The 21,653-nt window shown below is 39.9% G+C and overlaps 1 protein-coding gene across 1 annotated transcript in view; it reads left to right on the forward strand.

Annotated features, from left to right (window-relative positions):
* The window catches only part of TRPC7 (transient receptor potential cation channel subfamily C member 7), a 140,050-nt gene that overhangs the window by 58,542 nt on the left and 59,855 nt on the right, over positions 1-21,653 (forward strand). The window contains exons 3-4 of the mRNA XM_063292884.1: positions 6,393-6,557; positions 16,049-16,265. Coding sequence (XP_063148954.1) covers positions 6,393-6,557; positions 16,049-16,265 — 382 coding nt within the window. The remainder of the gene's footprint in view (positions 1-6,392; positions 6,558-16,048; positions 16,266-21,653) is intronic.

A 21,653-nucleotide genomic window follows, 5' to 3' on the forward strand; every position in this document is an offset into this window, starting at 1 on the left:
CTCAGAACTCTTTTTGTTCAATTTCATTGGTTATCTTGGGTTACAACAGTATACGGATTTTTTTTTCTTTGAACGTGTTTTCTATAAAGTTGCAATCTGTACACTGTACTTAACTTTTTTCTCCTCTAAAAAACCCCAAATGTTGTTATTAACCTTTTAGTCAAGTTTCAATCTCTACAATATTATTTTTAGGTGGTTATGAAACAAATTGTACATAGTATTCAAATAAGGTAGCAACATAAAGACTTTTGATATTGAAAGTTTTCTGGCAAAATGATCCACACTACCAAAAGAGAATTTATCATGGAAGAAGTACATAATTCATAGACTCTATTGGCATTTGTTTTGAAATATTCCTCAACTCAGTAATGAAAAAATAGGCATATATAGGGAAGTTATAGATATTCAAAATGCATATACTAAGAAAACAAATGGAAATTTTGTCTTATCCGTTTAATTCACAGAATGATATCGAACTCTGATCGGAACTACTAACTTTGAATACTCATGATAGTGGCTTGGATCATTGGTTGCCTAATGATCTTCAATATAGAGAATATCTATTTTGCAATGGCTAAATGCTAGATCAACATTTTAATTAAGTAAGGCACTACATTCCCAGTAGTCCTTTCGTGATAGGTCTTGAGTTGATGTGATTTATTTGCCTATATAGAGAATAGAATAGAATAGAATAGAATAGAATAGAATAGAATAGAATAAGAACAGAACAACTTTATTGTCATTCCACTATACACTACACACCAAGTGCATAATAAAATGAAATTTCGTTGCAGTTGGCTCACAAACACAGACACTAAAATAAAAATACCATAATTACTATAAAATACACATTCTTTACACATTCCACATTTCACTTAAAAAAACTTATTGAGCATTCAGGAGTCAAATAGCCTGGGGGACAAAGCTATTACCCATTATTAAGTTAGGATTTTAGCCCCAATGGCCATGTAAGGTGAAGAGATCCTTCACTTTACTCTCTTTAAAAAAAAAATAAAATTCCCTTCTCACCCCTATGGGTGGTATGTGTCTTCCTCAGCCTTGGGTCCTCTACCAGAGGCCCGGGGGTTTGAGGGTTCCACGCAGTATCTTAGCTGTTCCTAGCACTGCACTCTTCTGGACTGAGAGCTCTGATATTGCTCCTGGGATCTGTTGGAGCCACTCTCCCAGCTTGGGAGTCACAGCCCCGAGTGCTCCTACCACCACTGGGACACTTTGGCCTTCACTTTCCACATCCATTCTAGTTCCTCCTTCACGCGCTGGTATTTCTCCAGCTTCTCATACTCCTTCTTCCTGATGTTGCTATCATTTGGCACTGGTACATCTATCACCACCTCTATCTTCTGGTCCTTGTTTAGTACCACAATATCTGGTTGATTAGCCAGTACCTGCCTGTCCATCTGAATCTGAAAGTCCCACAGGATCTTATCCTTTTTACTCTATAGGACCTCCTGTGGAATCTCCCATCTGGACTTGGGAGGGTCTAGCCCATACCCTGTGCAGATGTTCCTGTACACAATGCCAGCTACTTGGTTGTGCCATTCAGTGTACACTGTTCCTGCCCGTGCTGTTCCTGACTGCCCTGCCACTCTGTGTTGGACGTCTCTGAGTCCTCTCTGCACAGTCTGCACCTTGGGTCCTGCCTAGTGTGGTAGACCCCTGTTTCTATGGATCTGGGGCTTGGTGCCTGTTTGTATATCTCCTAAATATAATTTCTTCCATTAACAAAACTTGGCTGTCTTACTACTTGCTCATAACATCAGATAAATAATGAACAAACTAAAGTAAAATATTGGTAAGAGGCTTTGTTTCATTACTTCAAAAACCTTTACCATATTTAACAAATACCTATGGATTTTCAGAGACCATTTTAAAAGGCATATTGTTTCTTCTTCCACAAAACTTATTATTCAAGATACTTAATCTTTTTTTTAACAGTATTTTCCTCCAATTTATGCCCTTCCATTTTAATATTTAATACACTGTTTTTTCCTATTCTCAAGGCTTCCATTAAAACCACTGTATGTGTTTTTCTTTAAAAATGCTAAATACCTCTTCTATGTGCTTTATCTTCAGCAAAGGATCATTACCTTGTCATGGTGCTGGAGCTTGAGCACCTCAATGATGCCATGAGCTAAACAGTGAAGGGCCACCCAAGACGGGAAGGTCATGACAGAGAGGTCAGACTACATGTGATCCCTGGGGAAGGTAATGGCAACCCACCCCAGTATTCTTGCCGTGAAAACTAAATGGATCAGTACAACCAGAGATATGTCGGTATACCATCGGAAGATGAGACCCCCAGGTCGGAAGATGGTCAAGTGCTACTGGGGAGGAACAGAGGATGAGTTCAACTAGCCCCAGATGTGATGACGCAGCTAGCTCAAAGCCGATAGAACGGCTAGTGGCCAACGGTGCTGGTGATGAACGGCGAATCTGATGTTCTAAGGATCAACACACCATTGGAACCTGGAATGTAAGATCTATGAGCCAGGGCAAATTGGATGTGGTTATTGGTGAGATGTCAGGATTAAAGATAGACATTTTGGGCATCAGTGAACTGAAATGGACTGGAATGGGCCACTTCACAACAGATGACCACCAGATCTACTACTGTGGACAAGAGGACCACAGAAGAAATGGAGTAGCCTTCATAATTAATAGTAAAGTGGCTAAAGCAGTGCTTGGATACAATCCAAAAAACGATAGAATGATCTCAGTTCGAATTCAGGGCAAGCCATCTAACATCACAGTGATCCAAATATACGCCCCAACCACAGATGCTGAAGAAGCTGAAGTAGAGCAGTTCTATGAGGATCTGCAGCACCTACTGGACAACACGCCTAAAAGAGATGTTATTTTCATCACAGGAGACTGGAATGCTAAGGTGGGCAGTCAGATGACACCTGGAATTACAGGTAAGCATGGCCTGGGAGAACAAAACGAAGCAGGACATAGGCTGATAGAATTTTGCCAAGACAACTCACTCTGCATAACAAACACTCTCTTCCAACAACCTAAGAGATGGTTTTATACATGGACTTCACCAGATGGATAACACCGAAATCAGACTGACTACATCCTTTGCAGCCAAAGGTGGCGGACATCTGTACAGTCAGTAAAAACAAGGCCTGGAGCTGACTGTAGTTCAGATCACGAACTTCTTCTTGCACAATTTAGGATCAGACTAAAGAGATTAGGGAAAACCCACAGATCAGCTAGATATGAGCTCACTAATGTTCCTAAGGAATACGCAGTGGAGGTAAAGAATAGATTTAAGGGTCTGAATTTAGTAGATAGGGTCCTGGAAGAACTATGGACAGAAGTAATACATGCTATCTTCCAGAAAATTTGGAAAACACAGGAATGGCCATCAGATTGGAAAAAATCAACTTATATCCCCATACCAAAAAAGGGAAACATTAAGAATGTTCAAACTATTGAACAGTGGCACTCATTTCACATGCCAGGAAGGTAATGCTCAAGATCCTGCAAGGTAGACTTCAGCAATTCATGGAGTGAGTGAGAATTGCCAGATGTACAAGCTGGGTTTAGAAAAGGCAGAGGAACTAGGGACCAAATTGCCAATATCCGCTGGATAATGGAAAAAGCCAGGGAGTTTCAGAAAAACATCTATTTCTGTTTTATTGACTATTCTAAAGCCTTCAACTGTGTGGACCATAACCAATTGTGGCAAGTTCTTAGTGGTATGGGGATACCAAGTCATCTTGTATGCCTCCTGAAGAATCTGTATAACGACCAAGTAGCAACAGTAAGAACAGACTACGGAACAACGGACTGGTTTAAGATTGGGAAAGGAGTACGGCAGGGTTGTATACTCTCACCCTACCTATTCAACTTGTACACAGAACACATCATGCGACGTGCTGGGCTTGAGGAATCCAAGGCTGGAGTTAAAATTGCTGGAAGAAATATTACCAATCTCAGATATGCAGATGATACCACTTTGATGGCTGAAAGCGAAGAGGAACTGAGGAGCCTTATGATGAAGGTGAAAGAAGAAAGTGCAAAAGCTGGCTTACAGCTAAACCTCAAAAAAACCAAGATTATGGCAACCAGCTTGATTGATAACTGGCAAATAGAGGGAGAAAATGTAGAGGCAGTGAAAGACTTTGTATTTCTAGGTGCGAAGATTACTGCAGATGCTGAGTGCAGTCAGGAAATCAGAAGATGCTTAATCCTTGGGAGAAGAGCAATGACAAATCTCAATAAAATAGTTAAGAGCAGAGACATCACACTGACAACAAAGGTCCACATAGTTAAAGCAATGGTATTCCCAGCAGTAACATATGGCTGAGAGAGCTGGACCATAAGGAAGGCTGAGAGAAGGAAGATAGATGCTTTTGAACTGGGGTGTTGGAGGAAAATTCTGAGAGTGCCTTGGACTGCAAGAGAATCAAACCAGTCCATCCTCCAGGAAATAAAGCCAGACTGCTCACTTGAGGGAATGATATTAAAGGCAAAACTGAAATACTTTGGCCACATAATGAGAAGACAGGACACCCTGGAGAAGAAGATGATGCTAGGGAGAGTGGAAGGCAAAAGGAAGAGGGCAAGACAGATAGATTATATTCTAGAGGTGATGGACTCATCCCTGGGGGAGCTGGGGGTGTTGATGATTGTCAGGAAGCTCTGGCATGGGCTGGTCCATGAAGTCATGAAGAGTCGGAAGTGACTGAATGAATAAACAACAACATGTGCTTTATCCCCATGGTCTGATGATCTTTTTGTGGGCCATTGAATTTTCCTGTACTCCTATGGTCTATTTGCACTTACCCATATCCAGGCAATCCAAAACACTGACATCTCTATCTCCTAGGGATAATTCAATCAACCAGTAGCTTCCAGCTATCCTTTGTCCGCATTTATTTGTTTATGTACTTATTGATCCCATTTGTAGGCCACCCACTCAGAATGACTCTAGGTAGCATACAAATTCAAAACATAAGAAGTCAATTAAAAATCAAAACCATAAAAAAGATGGCCAAATAGGGAGACCACAAACAGGGAGACAACAAAACCATATGCACAATGAGCCTACACCTTGTCTTAACCCAATGACTGGGGGAAAAGCCAGAACTTCAAGGCTCATATAAAAAAAAAAAAAACAGGGCCAGAGCTGTTCAGATCTCTGGGAGGATGCTGTTCCAGGCAGCAGGTGATACATAGATCAGATGGCATTGCTTGATAGATGGGATCTGAAGCAAGCCATCTCTACCGTATCTTACAGGATGGCCAGAGACCACAGGAGAAAGATTATCCTTCAAATATATGGTCCTTATGCCATAAAAGGCTTTACAGGTGACAAGCAGCACCTTCAATTGTACTTGGAAGCCTAATGGTACACAGTACAGATTGTGAAACAGAGGTGTTACATGGGCATACAATGACATGCCCATAACTGCTCACTCAACCACATGCAGAGAAAAATGGTGGTCTCTGTCTCTGTCTCTGTCTCAAAAATATGAATTCAGTCAGCTTATCCACCAACTAACATATTGCTGTAACTCCTAAACTGTCTGTTTTTTAAAATGCTCTATCCAGTGAGGCTGGCTAGCATCCATGTCACGGTCCCCATGGTCCCCACCTTGTTTGGCACTAGATCAATACCATTTTTTATTTTTCCAAGCATTTTAAAAACATTTAAGTGCTTTTACAGTGTTACACTGTTGTTCTAGTGTTGAATATGAATTATTTTTTCTTATTACTACTATTACTATTGAAATTTCTAATATCTTTACATTGCTGTTTTCCTTTATTGTTTTATTTTGACTTTGTTGTTGTTGCTATAATTAATAGGCAGATCACAGAATCACACATTTGTTCAAATTCGTGATTGTATCCAATTGTAGACAATTGTAATTTGGCTTCAGAATGTTAAGTTTCACACTGGACTTGTTAGGTAAAGATAATTAGGAAAGTTTGAGTCACGAATAGACAGCAAAGCTGCATTTCAGAATAGAATCTGCAGGAAATGCTGTTCTGCCTAGTATCTTAGATGGGAATATAGCATAAGATGGCAACTCAAAATGCTCAGGTTATTGACATGTAGGGCTGAGGAAGTAAGTCTGCATTGACAGGAGGACTGAATGATTAGAATGATTTCCCATCCCTCCCTTCCTTCCTTCATCACAGAAGATTCCCAATGCCTATGTATCAGTTTTCTTTGCAACCTGTTGGAGGCACTTAATGTTTTCTGTGAAGTCTGTTTCTTCATCCAATCATTTCGGCTCTCAACCACTTGTCTTATCTCTGGTCCAGAGGCTGTGGTCAGGTGGGAGGGCAGGATGCACACGGCTTGCTTTCATAATTCTTCTATTCAGGCAATCCTTATCTTTATTTTCCTTTTGCAGTTTGTTGCCCACCCCAACTGTCAGCAGCAACTGCTCACCATGTGGTATGAGAACCTCTCAGGCTTACGTCAGCAGTCAGTTGCTGTGAAATTCTTGGCTGTCTTCGGAGTTTCCATAGGCCTTCCATTCCTCGCCATAGCATACTGGATAGCTCCCTGCAGCAAGGTACAAATTGGTTAAGGTGCATGTTTGTTTCTCATTACCTTCCTATATCCCTGGCTTGATGCAAATGGCAACATCTTCAGTTCAATCTCAAATGAACATTGTCTTATTAGAAGGGGCAAGGGGCTTTTCAGTGGGTGAGCACAGATGGGAAGAAGCAAATTAAGCAACAGCAAAATAGTTTTGAAAAGATAGGAAGAAAGACAAAAATAGAAAAAGTAAATGGGATGGAGTTATTGCTAGTTTTATTAGGCATAGGTATAAGCAAATGTCTTTACAGGATCTAGAGGTGCTGGTTGGGAAATCTTCAATTAAATTAAATTCAAAGTTTTAAACAGGATTTGAAGGTTAAGTGCTTAATACATTTTGCTCATGATTTGGGTGATGGCCTAGTCATATCTACAAGACTATGAAAGCATTGGGGAAACATAAACAGCTATAACTTAGAATAAATCAAAATGAAATGAAATGTGCCGGAAACGTCAGACATGTTAAGTAGGGGAAGCAAGCCAAAATGCTTTTAAGCTTCATGCCTTTGAAATCTCTTTTTTGCAAGCAATCAACTTTTGTTTGTTTGTTTGTTTGCATATCTGTTACTTTATTTAATTGCTAATTTAATTTCTAATATTTTACTTCTCTCCCTAGCCTACCAAGGCATTTTAGAAAGTAAAGATGTGCCATGAATAGTTTTTTTTTTTAAATCTCCTTTTAGGTGAACAGTGAATTCCTTCTGATCTGGCATCATCAGTCTGCACATTACAAATCTGAGACATAGCTTTGTGGAGGCCTTTGAACTGGGGAGAGATGTTCCACCTTGTGTTAGTTAAAAAATATCCCTGCCCCATTCTGTCCTAGATTTTTGGTTCATGCTGATGCAGTTCACAGCCCTATTTTAAATGTAGTATGTGTGTGTGTGTGTGTATTCCTGACAACTGCCTGGATTCATCCCTGCAGTTTTCTTGGCAAAATTTCAGAAGTGGTTTGCCATTGCCTCCTTCCTAGGGTTGAGAAAGAGAGAGACTGGCCCAAGGTCACCCAGCTGGGTGCCCAAGGTGGGACTCACAGTCTCCTGGTTTCTAGCCTGGTACCTTAACCACTACACAAGACTGGCTCTCTCTCTCTCTCTCTCTTTTTTTATCCCATATCTAGGCTATAAAAATCTCCCTACAAGCACTACATGGCCATAGGCAAGTACCTTCTTGGCTGCCAGTAGAGAATACAGAATAATAGGGCAATAATTGCTAGCCCTGGATAAACCAGCCCTGATTCTAATAATTTGGAGATTTGAGAGTCCAAGGGAACAAGTTGCAGTTTAGGTTTGTGTTTCAAGACTTGAGACAACCTGGATTCAATCTGAGATGTTTCAAGATTCAATTAAAAAAGAAGATTCTTCAATAGGCTATAATGGGGAAGGATTGAAATATCTGTAGCTGCTCTATTTGGGGGTAGAATGGGATGAAAATAACAGGGATGGTAAACCCTTTAGAGGACATTAACCTTGTCCAGTTTCAACAGGCTATCTTCAATGGTTTAACTGTAATATTTTAAAAAAATATTCTTGCTGCATCTCTTTCAAGGCAGAGGTAGCAGGGATGTGGTACAGCAGCTTCCACACTGTCAGCTAAAGAGTCTAGATGGTCTGAACTGATGCCACAAATATCTTATCCTGGTTTAAAAATGGAAAACAAAAACTGTAGTAAGAGGTAATCTCTTACTTTTCTATTTGCTTTTCTGGAATGTTAAGCTTGGCAGAATAAAGAAGTACTAGACAACCCATGACCCATTGAGTCAACATTTCAGAAATATTTCCTTACCTAAACAGAGAAATAGAATGACCATGGGCAGGATATTCTCTTCAAGTTGAATACTCTTGCAATTAAATCCAGCTGATCATTTGGCTGCTGATTCAAAAAAAGATGCTATTGGATTTCTGACCAGTTTGGATTGCATGTCATCATAAAGAAAAATGAAGCATTGCCATATTCTGTATATACATCCTGAACTCGTTTGCAATAGGTTCATCATTGCTGTATAAATTGAGGAGTTCATTAGGTAGAGGTTGCAAATTGCCTATCCTGACCTTTCCCTTCATACAGCAGAAATTGGTGTTTCTCCAGGGAATAGGAAGGCACAACAGAGAGGGCAGACCATTGCACCAGCATCAGCAGAAATATTACACTGTGCACTTTCATCCTTCATTTGTTCATATCTTTTGCTATTTGTTCTTTGTCTCTGATCCCGGAGATGTGCATTTCTCTGCTCCTTTGTCTCTTCTTCTCTTTTCCTTCTGTACCTCTTGTTGTCATTATGGAGATGTGCATGCCTCTCCTCCTCTGTCTCTTTTCTCTCAAGCTATTTGTCCCATCTGTTTGATTCTGGAGTTGTGCCACCATGGTCTCATCTGATTCTTGTTCTCTTCTCCTCCTTGCTGCTTCCTGACAACATTTGGTGTCATCTATTGATCATGATGTCCCCCTATTCTTTCCACATGACCTAATTAGGCTGACAATATTTATTTATTTATTTATTTTTATCACAATGCTGTAAGGTGCCATCACCACCTCAGAAGAGTTCAGACCTTCTGCCAGTTACTTTGCCAAATTTCAGTCCCTGGGGTATGTGGTGCCATCAGCACATCAGAAGTGTTCACACCTCCTGCCGGCTTCTCCACTGATTTGTGGGTAGCTGGCAGAGAGCACCGCAGCATGGCAGCATGACAGTACTGAAACAGCCACAACATTGCCAAATTTCAATCCCATTGGAGTAACAGGTCCTGGATTTTGGATGCCTTCTTTATGTTAGCCCATTTGAGGCACATGGATTCAAAAATTGTTATCCTGTGAAGCACTGTTTTACCCAATTGAAGGTTACAAACAGACAAACAGGAGAGTTTTAGTAGTATATAGATGACCAGTGACTTGCTGTAATTGAATGACATGAGTTTGGCTTTGGGGGTACCAGAAGGATGGAAATAACTGACACTTTTCTTCGATCTTCTCCTCATCATCAGGCCTTGAGGTTATATCAGGATTATAGCTTGCTGATAATATTGGTTAGTTAGTAGAGGCAGGCTGGCAGAAATGCAGACACATAGGCATGCCACATAGAAAGAAGCTGGCATGGAAAAGGGATATACATAGCCTTGCTACCCCTTGTTAAAAATAGTAAACATTTAGGTCTGTGTTTATGTTAGTCTGGCATCAGCTCCCTGATTGTCTAGAGCACCCTTTCTCAACTTTTTGACCCTGGAGAAACCCTTGAAATATTTTTCAGGCCTCAGGGAACCCCTGCCCATTCAAGCTCAAATATAGGCCAGAAGTTACAAAATTATTATATTCGTTCCATGTGTAGGCCTGTATAGATGCATTAACAGTGTTCTTAAACTAAAAATAAAGAATGAAACTTACCTCTTTAATGTGAAGTTGCCCAAATTTGAAATAATTTTTTAAAATAAATTGTGATCTCCCAGGGAACCTCTAGTTAGCTCTCGTGGAATCCTGGGGCTCCACAGAACCCTGGTTGAGATACCCTGGCCTAGAGATTTCAACCTACAGCACTCAGTCATGCAGATTTAAAAAATCAGATTTGACCCAAGAATCTGCAAGGTGCTTGGAAAGGCTGAAGAATCCTTTGAAACTAGCTGAATTACTTTCCTTACTTTGAAGCATGAATCTGCTTCAAAGGAGTGATTTGACTCCTTCATCAAATTGTAGCAGTCCTTCAAAGCTGTGGCCAGTTAATGGAAGTTGTGATAACTAGTTTGAACACATTGAAAAGCCATCCTCACAGGAACCATCAGGCTTTTGAACTGACATTGAGTGACCTTTAACTATTTTGAAAGTTGCTCCTAAGCACCTGATATTACTGGAAGTAACTAAAGAAGTTGCTCTCTCACTCTCTTTCTTTTGGATAGAGGAAAATTCTACCACAAGAACAATGCATCTTGTTCTGTTTAGCATTCATTAAGACCTTTTCCCCAAAGCCTAACTTCTAAATCCTAACTGGAATAAACTTCATGCATATATGATATAAAATTTTAATTTTAACCTAGTTTTAATCCAGGAGGCAGAGATATTTCCAAATGCTGTTCTTGCATGCCTTAGCTCTGGCTTTGGGAACTAGTAATCCTGCTTTTTCAAGGTCATCGTTTTGCCAAATGCCCTTAGATTACCTACTGTTATTTACCCAAGCCCAGCACTGCTACCTGTGCCTTTCCTGGTGCTGAGGCACCTTCCACCAGGAAGAAGCTTCTCCGTTACTTTCTGCCAGATTCAGTTCACTACCATCCTTTCGACACTATCAGATGAGATCCAGTCACTTTTCTACTATTACCCTCCCAAGTTTTATTTATTTATCTATCTATTTATTAATCAAATGTTTCACCGCCCATCTCCCCGGAAAAGGGACTCTGGGCGGTTTACAATAAAACATAGGGAAAAGACATATAAAGCTATAGAATAAATATAATACATAATAAAATATAAATATGGTTGTTTCATGCATTACATTTCATGCATTACGTTTAAGGAGGCAGTTACATAGGAAGGGACCAGTGATGGTGGGATTAAAAAATTCTAGATTTTCCCAACCTGGTGTCCTCCAGATATGTTGCTTTTCTAGTATTTTACTTCTGTCATCAACTTCCCTGTCTGACAACAATGCTAATCAAATGATATGCTTCTCCATCCCCACTCCCAATATAAAAACCAGGACCTAGGAAATAACAGTCTTCATATGTGCTTAGAGAAGATGTTGGAAAAGTTTTTGCTGAAGCATCAACATCTTCAAGTTAATTCCCTCTCTCTGTGTATCTTTTTCTCTTGATATGATTCAGAAGTTCTGAGTATCTGCATTATTTATAGCTATCAATGACATTTTGAAATGAAAATTTGAAAGCTATCATTCCAAGGAACGTTCCAAGCATTTGGAAATAAAATATTGATGCAATGTTGATTGGATATGAAATTTTGACATCAGGAGAGAAAGGAAATTTTATTTTTAAAAATTCATTTGTTTCTGTATGTGCTCAAGATTCTTTTTTAATAACAATGAATGTGCTTGCGATCTCACTGCTGAGGGCAGGCTGAGTTTCTATTAATTTAGTTGCCCAATCCATAGATATTTTACTTCTGAAGTAAGCACTTAGGCAACTTTTGCCTAAGTGCTTACTTCAGTTTGGCCTAGTGGTTGAGGCAACGGGCTAGAAACCAGGAGACCGAGAGTTCTAGTCCCACCTTAGGCATGAAAGCGGGTGGGACTTTGTTGTTATGGGGGAAATAGGAGGAGGAATAACTTGTTGTTATGGGGGAAATAGGAGGAGGAAAGAGTATTAGGTATGTTCCCCACCTTGACTTATTTATAAAAATAATAAAGGCGGGATATAAAATAAATAAACTTTTATCAATATCAAGAAACAATATTAAAACATGCATTGTATTCCATTCCTATATTGTTTACAGAAAAAATGTTACTTCCTTTTAACAAAGTCTTTTTTTTTTCAAAGTCTTTACTTGGGGTGGGGGAATTTTTGCACTCTCTTATAGCCACAAGGCCAGTGGGAAGGTGGAATCAGTCACACTTAAAAGATTCATGTCTGCTTCTTCTCAGGATCAGCACAGCCTACCTCCTGTCTACCCTAAGTAACTGTTAGACAATTGGGGCTAATAGGAGTTTTTGAGACATCAAAATATTAGTTTTGTGGTCCCCTGATTGTTTTCTTTCCTTTTAAATCTCACCCCATCCTGGGACTGGGTTAGATGTGAATGTACCTGTTTTGGCTTATCTGGCTTTTGGTAAGAGTTGGCAGGTAGCACAAGCACCCAGTTGGATGGTTAGACAACTGAACGAATATATTGGGGTACATTATCTATGGGTTGGAGAATAATTTACCCAACTGACTTCTCATTTGTAGTTGGGTTAAGAGATCAAAAAGTCTATGAAGGTGCCTTATCCCCACTATACTTTAACCCACTGAATGCTGATGGGTAGAACATATAGGAATCATTCAACTCACAATCTTGATGAACCAGCTATGAAAGGTCCAGGTGTTACAGATTTACACTCTAGAGTAGTTTTGCCCATTTGAAAGACATGGTCTTCACTGCCTGCCTTTTGCCATTAGTTTTACAGATGTTCACTGCAATTCTTTATTGACAAAGCTGTGACACTTTCCTAGGCATACAGTCCAAAGTTATGCATTTTGACTTGGATGGGAGACAATAGAAACTGCGCAGTAGGTTATGCTATTGGAAACTTTGAGAGACATGCAGTTTTGATTAAATCTAGATGAGATAATATACTTTATTGTTTGTTGTAGCAAGAAGTCAAAATAGCAAAGGCACATACAAGAAAACTGAGATCTGAATTACTGTTCAGTAAGAATAATTGGAAAATTCCTACAAAACTTATACATATAGATTAAGTTTCAGTCAGATTCTGAATACAAGAAAATTGAAATTATCATTTCAGATTTCTTAAGAAAAAGCCCATCACTGGGATGTTATGAAATTTTATGGCCATATAATCTTCTTATCACCAGATTGCCATCATTATGAAAGACATTCCACTTTTTGTTTTAATTTCTATAGGAGTTTTATTTTTCTTTTACAAAGCTTTACTAGAGCAACACATCTAGCAGGATAAGTGGAGGCTAAGTGTGAGACTTTACCTACTGAGGGATGATGAAGAATATTTGAAAAAATATGTTGTCTGTTTCTTTGAATGGAAGTGGACAATTGTTCCCTTATCAAATTTAAATACTCTGTGTATAATGTGCATATTTTCAAAACTTTTCTTAACATCCCTTTCAGTAAACAGTCTGAGAATATCCAAGCATATATTTTCCTGTTATGTGAAGGTGCTAATAGAAACATAAGCCTAAACTTATATTGACACTTTGTAAACTTGCTAAGCAAGCACTGTGCAAATTGAATTTCAGATTTAACAAATGTATTTCTGTATTTTAGCTTTAAAAAAACACTCTAGGACTTCAAAGAAATTCTGTGTATATATGATTAAAGTGAGTACAGAAGCATTATAAAACTTGGGATAAAAATAAGAAATGTTCTTCAAATGTAAGAACACTCTATACTTTTAATGTCACCCATGTTATTCAAAACTCTCCCCAGATTTAACATGTTTTTAATCCTTTTTTTTTTTAAGGAATAGTATTTTCTTCTTGAATTATTCAGTTTTTTGCCCAGTGGAAATTTTCCAGTGTTCCTTCATAATATAACATTCTCTTGATGTGAAACATTGGACAAGAACTTAAAGTCGAAATACACTAAAAAGCTGAAGATTTCTGTTATGTATTACACAAGGAATAAAATCAGGTTTATCAGTGAAAAGGGTCTTGTGTGAGAAAAGTATATAATTCTCTTCTCTGTGGGTTACTTTCCTGCCGCGTCTTTTTCCCAAGATTCCCCCACCCCACCCCCCAGTGATCACAGGTCTGATACAGTATTCAAATTGGGCTGAAGGGAAAATGCCTTGGAGAGCAAAAAGCCACAGACAGGAAGAACTCCTCATTTTCTCCTCAGTTGTTTGCTTCCCTCCTGGGATATAATTTAACAATAAATCAGTTCCAGTAGTGGATTTCGAGGTTGAAGGGGTTGTTTCACTTCAGCAAAATCCATATGGGAAAAAAATCTAACCACAAGCGAAGTCCAAACTGACACTGAGCCCTAAAAAAACAAAACAAAAATAGAAGCGCTGGAGATGGTCTTTTCAGAAATGTAGTAAGTAGCCAAGGTGTTTTTCCAGCTTTTTTGACCTTTTAGAAAGTCGGGTACACTTGCACCACTATTGGGCTCTTCATATAGAAACTTGTTTTCCCCTCATCCAGCATTTGTTGGAATGACACTGTGTGAAAAAGCAATGTTGCACGTTACATGGTTATTCAAGGAAATGCTGGGGAGAGGAAGAAGCCCTTGTTGTAAGTGCCCTGGGTTTCAGAAATTTGTTATTACTTTGTTAGCTTTATACTCTGCCTTTCCTGCAGGAGCTTAAGGTAACATAAAAAGTATTCTCTTCTCCAGTTTTATTCTCTGTGAAATGGATTGAACTGAGAGATAGGGAGGGGCCAAGTAACCAGGTGATTTCCATGGCTTGGTGTGGATTAATCTGTCTGGATCTTACTAGTCCTGGTCTAAAACATAACTATGATAAAACTCCCTGGTGATTTTTCAAAAAACTATTTCCATCAGAAGGGAAACCCTCTGAAAACAGAAGTGGATCAAATTTATTATGGCAGGAGAAGCCAGCAAAAACTGAGTTTGAAAAGCAGCTGGAACAGCCTGGGGGCCACAGAGAAAAAAACAGAATACCCCTATGGAAGAAGCACGTAACAGTGGCTTCAAATGTTTTTGACTGCTCCATCCTAAGTCCCCCGGTCTCCTCCCTCCAGGGCCACAGCACCCAGAGCAAAGCATATGTAGCCTGCCCTGTGCTTCCCAGCATGCATATCCACACATACACTCATCCTCCCTCACAAGTGTTGGGGTGGGAAGAGACTAGAGCCCAGCAAGAAGGCATGCTGATGTGAGGGAGAGTGTTGGCCAGGACACCATGAGTGTTTCCTGTGATTGTTTCTTTGTTTCTTTGTTTGTTTTTACTGTTTTTATTATCTTGTGAGCCACCCAAGATTGGCGTTACAATACGGGTGGCAACGTAAGTCTTCTAAATGAATAAATGTAAATATACACAGACACAACATCAAGGAGGAACAGAAACACTGAAATGCACACTGAAACGATGCATTACTTTCTTACACAGAAGAAAATACAGACACCTCCTAGGCCCACTGCCGATAAAGGAGCTGCTAAGCAGTTTAGCAGCCATGTTCTGCATGCTTTCTCTCTCTTTTTTAATGGCTAAATAAAGTTTGAACTGCTCTCGCAATTACCTCGGTATTTTTAAAAAGTGAGTGCAATGCCCAGTTTCTGATCTTGCAAATAATTTTTTGGAATGTAAAAAGAATTCCAGAGGAAAGAAATGTTGGAATTGAAAATCTGAAAGTTCTTATTCTAAATCCCTTTCTTCTTTTTCCATATTAATTTGGCATATCTTCATTAAAATATAGAGAGAGTTGGTATCACTTTCAGGCCTCAGAGAGCTTCTGAGTTATATGCAGTTTTTATCGAAGTACTGTACAGCATAAGAGATCTATGAAAGATGCATTTATTTCATTTTTCAGCTGCCCATTTGGAATTTAACTGGACGAAAATATTAGAAATGCTTTTGTTCTTGGGAACCTTGAAGTTGTCTTATTACTTAGCATATCTGTATTTTTTCCATGTTAGAAATGCTTTAAAATTCTTAATCCTATTAGATTAAAACCCTCTGATATATGGCTTGAGTACTTAAGATAAAATGGCTTATAAGTGGGATGTGAGCCAAATGAAAGAAGACTTTGAATTTCAAATAAATGAAAGCTAGAAACTTTGAAAAGTGGGAAAGGACAAAAACATAGGGCTTATGGTTATCTTTGGTTTCAGCTGGGACGTACCCTTCGGAGCCCATTTATGAAGTTTGTGGCACATGCTGTTTCTTTTACCATTTTTCTCGGACTGTTAGTAGTGAATGCTTCAGACAGATTTGAAGGTGTCAAGCTGCTTCCCAATGAAACTGCCATGGATCACCCCAAACAAATATTTAGAGTGAAAACAACACAGTTCTCGTGGACAGAAATGCTAATCATGAAATGGGTTTTAGGTAAGTGGAATTGCAATCTTTTTTTTTTTACTTTGATCTACTGATCTAATGGGAAACTGCATATCATCACTGATCTATAATAATTTTTGGTTCCAGCTTTTCTACAAAGATTTGCTGGGCTCTTCTCCCTTCCTCTCTCATAGGCACTGTTTGGAGGCAAAAATACCCACCACTTTGATTGGGGAAAAAATGGGTATACTGCTATGGGTATTGTATTTCTCATTTTTCCATAGTGCTTCATCCAGTGCATGATGCCTATTGATTCCTACCAGATTTTACAGTAAACCTTGAGAATCTGTATTGTAAGATCAGATAGCAAACCTGAGCTGAAAGGTCAATGTACCAAAACTGACTCAGAAATCGCTTATTGGTTGCCGCTACTTTTGCTATTGTTGTTATTCCAAACTAAAAGAGCCACAAGAAAAATAATCCTCTGCATGGGTTTCCCACTGCTGCAGCCATCCGTGATGAGGCAATCATGAGAACATTCAGACCAGATGTTTGTTTTCAGATACTGCTGCGAATATTGAATGCCACTAGCCTGAAAGTGGAATAAGCTCAAACTGGCAATGTCACTGTGCTGTGACAGACAGTGGAAACTGCGCAATGATCTCCTTATCTGATATGTTCACATGAAGAAGAAGTAGAATTAAGAAATTTTCTCATACATTTCAACAGGGAGGAGGAACCAGGGCCTTCCAGATGTTGGGAATTACAGTCCCCAGCAGCCCCAGCCAGCATAGCTAAGAGACGTAGTTCCACAACATCTGGAAGCCCACATGCTGCCCTCTACTGCTCTAAACTGAGGATTATTTTTCAAGGACTGACTGACACTAACCTTAGCTCCAACTGTTACATACTTGAACCAAAAAGTAAGGAAAAGAATACATCCATGCAGTCACAAGTTGAACAGAAGTGAGATATCAGATTTTAAAAGAATGAATACTTGACAACCCTTAAAATATGAACAGCAGTATGCATTATTTATTTTAAAAAATCAAATTAAAATGTCTTCAGGGAAATGATTATTTAGAGAAAAGAGCTCTTTTATTGGCTATAACCACAATATATAGAATATATTCTGTTTTTGTCTCTAAGACAAATTGCCTTCCTCCTATGTACAGAGAATATAATATGTATATTCTTGTGAATTTTCTGTTTTGATTTATATTGAAATGAATTAAAAGTGATATTCTGAGGCAATTTTACCACGTATAGAACTGAACAGAATGAATTGAACTTGAAAGAGAAATATATTTTTGTTGTGTAAGCTATTATTTGGTCGTAAAACATTTCAGCACTGTAAAAATTGCAGGAGGTAGATAGTAAATAACTAGAAGAAACTGTGCCCAGTCTGAATCAGAGGCTTAATCCAAAGCTTTAGAAATGTCTCAGACTTATCCAGGCCGTTCCAGATATAATGCAATCCTATTATAAAACCAAATCACAGCAAGATTTAGAAAACAGAACTTTATTCTCCCATATCCTGCAATGGGAAAAACACAATTATCTCTAATTTTTGGTAGAGTTGAAACAAGCTAAACTGCTATGAAAGATGATGTGTTTTAAGTGACCATTCCTTTGATCTGGGGCCTGGACGTGATTGATTCTGCCGTGATAACAACTCTTATGAATACTAGATCTGAGACAGATATGTCGAGCCCTGTGTGTGCAGAAGGAAGAGGAATGTTGATGCCTTTTCCCAAATGTGATGAAGCTACTTGCCAGGGACTGAGGTGGAAGTATAAAATATTAACTTACTGGGTCTTTTCCATGAAATAAAGTAATACAGTTTAGGACAGCTAAGTAATACTACTCCCAAAATATCACACAATTGCTCAGAATAAGAAACAGCAACAATGAGGTGAAATAAAACTAAAGATCTTTCTCAGCCAACTCTCCAGAAAGTTGCTCTACCAGAATCTTTCAAATGGTGAAAGTGGTGGCTTTTTTAAAATGATCACTCTTTTTTTTATTATTTTGTGCATGGTTTGCAGAGCTCTGGGAGAACAGAGCTTTTTAGTGGCTCAGTATCAGATGGGAGTAGATTCAGAGTTGAATTAATATAAGTTCTGAATTATTCTACTGCAGCTCATGAGCTGAGCTTGAAAGAATCCACGGTACTGTACGTTCCAAGTAACTCCAGTGCTAGGGAGGATCAAGGAGGTAGCATAGTGGAAAGGGGATGAACTAAAAATCAGGAAGACCCTGGCTTGCATTTCATCTCTGCCATGACTACACCAAGTAAATATGGGTAAGCCACTCTCAGCCTCAACCCCCAGGCCATACTTACAGTATGGGAGATAATGCGGACTTCTTTTCCAGTGGATGTGATGGTCCTTCCTAAAGAATTAAGGCCTGCCTGCAATGACCTTCATTTTGGCAGGAAAGCATAGCTGCATGTTTGAAGCAAGCATTCAAAATTTAAACAAAGCCCTCCAAAGTTGAAATGATACCTCTTGTAATGTACAGTTCCCACACCCTGGTTTCAACGTTCTTCTTTCTTTGAACTGTGAAACACAGTAGATAATAGTAGAGCATTCAGGTGGAGATATTGTGGCTTCTTGTCTCTACTGTAATCAAAGATTACTAGAGTTTGGAAATAAATGACATGGGTGCAGGCAGGAAGACATGGCAATAACTGAGCTGGAGATGTATACACCACCAACAACAATGGTATTATTAGTTTAATCAAGAAACTACTGATTAGGTATGATGATATAACTATGTAAAATAGAACTGGTGATAAAATAGTAATAAGCAGGATAATGAGGTTGGTGATCAAAGTACTGATGATACAAATGAGAGCCAATTTGGTATAGTAGTAAAGGTGTTGGCCTAGAAACCAGGAGACTGTGAGTTCTAGTCCCACCTTTGGCATGAAAAACTGGTTGGTGGCTTTGGGCCAGTCACTCTCCCTATCTCAGCCCAACTCACCTCACAGGTTGTTGTTGTGAAGAAAATAGGAGCGGAAGGAGTATTGGTATGTTTGCCACCTTGAGTTGTATATGAAAAAAAAAGCGGGATAAAAATCTTATTTTTTTTTTGAAGAAGATGGAGTGGAGAATAATATTATTTTCACCCTGGCCATGCCCATTTTTCACTCACACCATACATATTTCTGGTCCCTGTGGCACCTGTCAACATTGCAGCCCCAATACATATTATTGCATTCATTACACTGAACATCCATAGTTTTCAGAGTTTGGTAATAGCTTCTGTGACATAATATAATATAGATTGCTCTTGCATTTTGCGTTCTAAGAAGATCCATGTTGAAGTCAGGGCCCAAGTAATATTATTTTTATTAGTAGGTTGATCTGGGAAGAAAAACAAGGAGAAAGACAGTGTAGTGTAAGAGTGATTAGAAGAAAAGAGATGTATTGTAAGGATTGCCTACCCTAATAGACTCAGACTCACAAGCAGGAACTTAATGATATCTGATTTATTAAAGAATAGTATGCAAATACAGAGAAAGCTGAGAATGAGCAAAAGCGCGCCAAATACAAACTAAAAACCCTGGGCTCAAACATAATCCCTCCCCTCGCCCTGCCGTTGCAAACTCCCCCCCCCCAGGTGCTGGTAACCGTTTCTGCTGATGTCCTGGGAAAGGAACCTTGAACACACGAGATAACCCAAACACATTCCAATCCAGCTGCTAACATACAACAATCACACGAGATGGAATCCTCCTCCCCTCCCAGACGAAACACGCATCAGCCAAATGACATGCAAAACGTTATGATGTAACGGTAACATTGGAACGGTGAACATGACATACCGCCCCCCCCAAAAACACTAAGGAGCAGGTTTCATAGGATAGGCTAGATGAAAGCGTCTAACTAAAACAGGAGATTGAACATCACCGGCAGACACCCACTCAGGGTGGGGAAAGTGTTTCCACCGAATGAGGTACTGCAGGGTGCCATGAAGTCGGTGAGAATCCAGGACCTCCTTCACCTCAAAATGTTGCTGTCCGTCAATCATGATCGGAGCAGGAGGTGGGGGTTGCGGATGCCAATGATTGGAGTGGTTGACAGGCTTGAGCAAACGGCAATGAAAAACAGGATGTAAACGTTTCAGATTGTGTGGCAAATCCAGTTTAAACGTGACCGGGTTCACAACTCCCACAATGGGAAAAGGACCAACAAACTTAGGAGCCAACTTCTTTGAGGGCTGAGGGGACTTAATGAACTTGGTGGAAAGGTAGACCTTATCACTTATAACTTTAAAAGCAGGTTGAAGGGCTCGTTGCTTATCAGCATGCAATTTATAGGCAGATTGGGCATCAGCCAACGCCTGCTGAATCACTGGCCATGAATCTGCCAGTTGAGCAGCCCAATCAGAAGCAGAGCAGGGCTGCGCGGGGGGTTGAGGCAACTCAGGAATGGGAACAAAATCCCGTCCAAAAACAATAGGGAAAGGGGTGTGCCCTGTGCTCTGATGGACGGCGTTGTTATAAGCCACCTCAGCAAAAGGTAGCAGATCAACCCAATTATCTTGCTGGTAGTTGACAAATGCTCTCAAAAATTGTTCCAGGGTGGAATTAAGAACCTCCGTAGATCCGTCAGTCTCTGGATGCGACGCAGTGGACAACACCTGCTTGGTGCCCACCAGCTTCAAAAATGCCTTCCAAAATTGGGAAGTGAACTGTGTCCCACGGTCCGTGACCAAGCGGGAGGGGCTACTGTGAATCCGGTAGATGTGGATTAGAAAAAGGCGGGCCAATTGCTGAGCAGACGGAATAGAAGCACATGGAATGAAATGGGCTTGCTTGGAAAAGTAGTCTTTTACCACCCAAATCACAGTCTTTCTCTGACTAGGAGGCAAATCCACAATGAAGTCTATAGAAACCTCCTCCCAAGGACGGGAGGGGCTGGCCACCGGCTGCAGCAGCCCGTGTGTCTTACCCCCCTTCCGTTTTGGCATGGCACAGACAGGACAAGAAGCAACATAACTTTTTACATCACGTCTCAATGTGGGCCACCAAAATTGGCAGCGCACCAGGTGCAAGGTTTTGACAAACCCAAAATGACCAGCCACTTTATCATCATGAGACCTAATCAAAATTTCCCTTCGCAGACTGTCAGGGACATAGAGGCGGTTTTGCTTCCAAGCTAAGCCTCTGTCAAATGTAACATTGTCTCCATTCGCTTGCAACCAAGTATCAGATTTCACCTCTAGCAGAAACTGTTGTTGCAATTGTGAAGGAATTGGCGTCCTTCCCCCAGCCAGTGAAACTGAAGCTGGGGGCAGCTGCGCACGAGTTTGACTGCATGTGACAGCTTGCAAACCCAATTGGGGTTCTGTCCACAGTGTACCCACAATGTCAGGTGCCTGGACCAAATCCTGGGGCAGGCGGGAAAGTGCATCAGCCAGGAAGTTTTT

This window comes from Candoia aspera, chromosome 2 (genome assembly GCF_035149785.1).
Source record: "Candoia aspera isolate rCanAsp1 chromosome 2, rCanAsp1.hap2, whole genome shotgun sequence".
NCBI lineage: Eukaryota > Metazoa > Chordata > Lepidosauria > Squamata > Boidae > Candoia > Candoia aspera.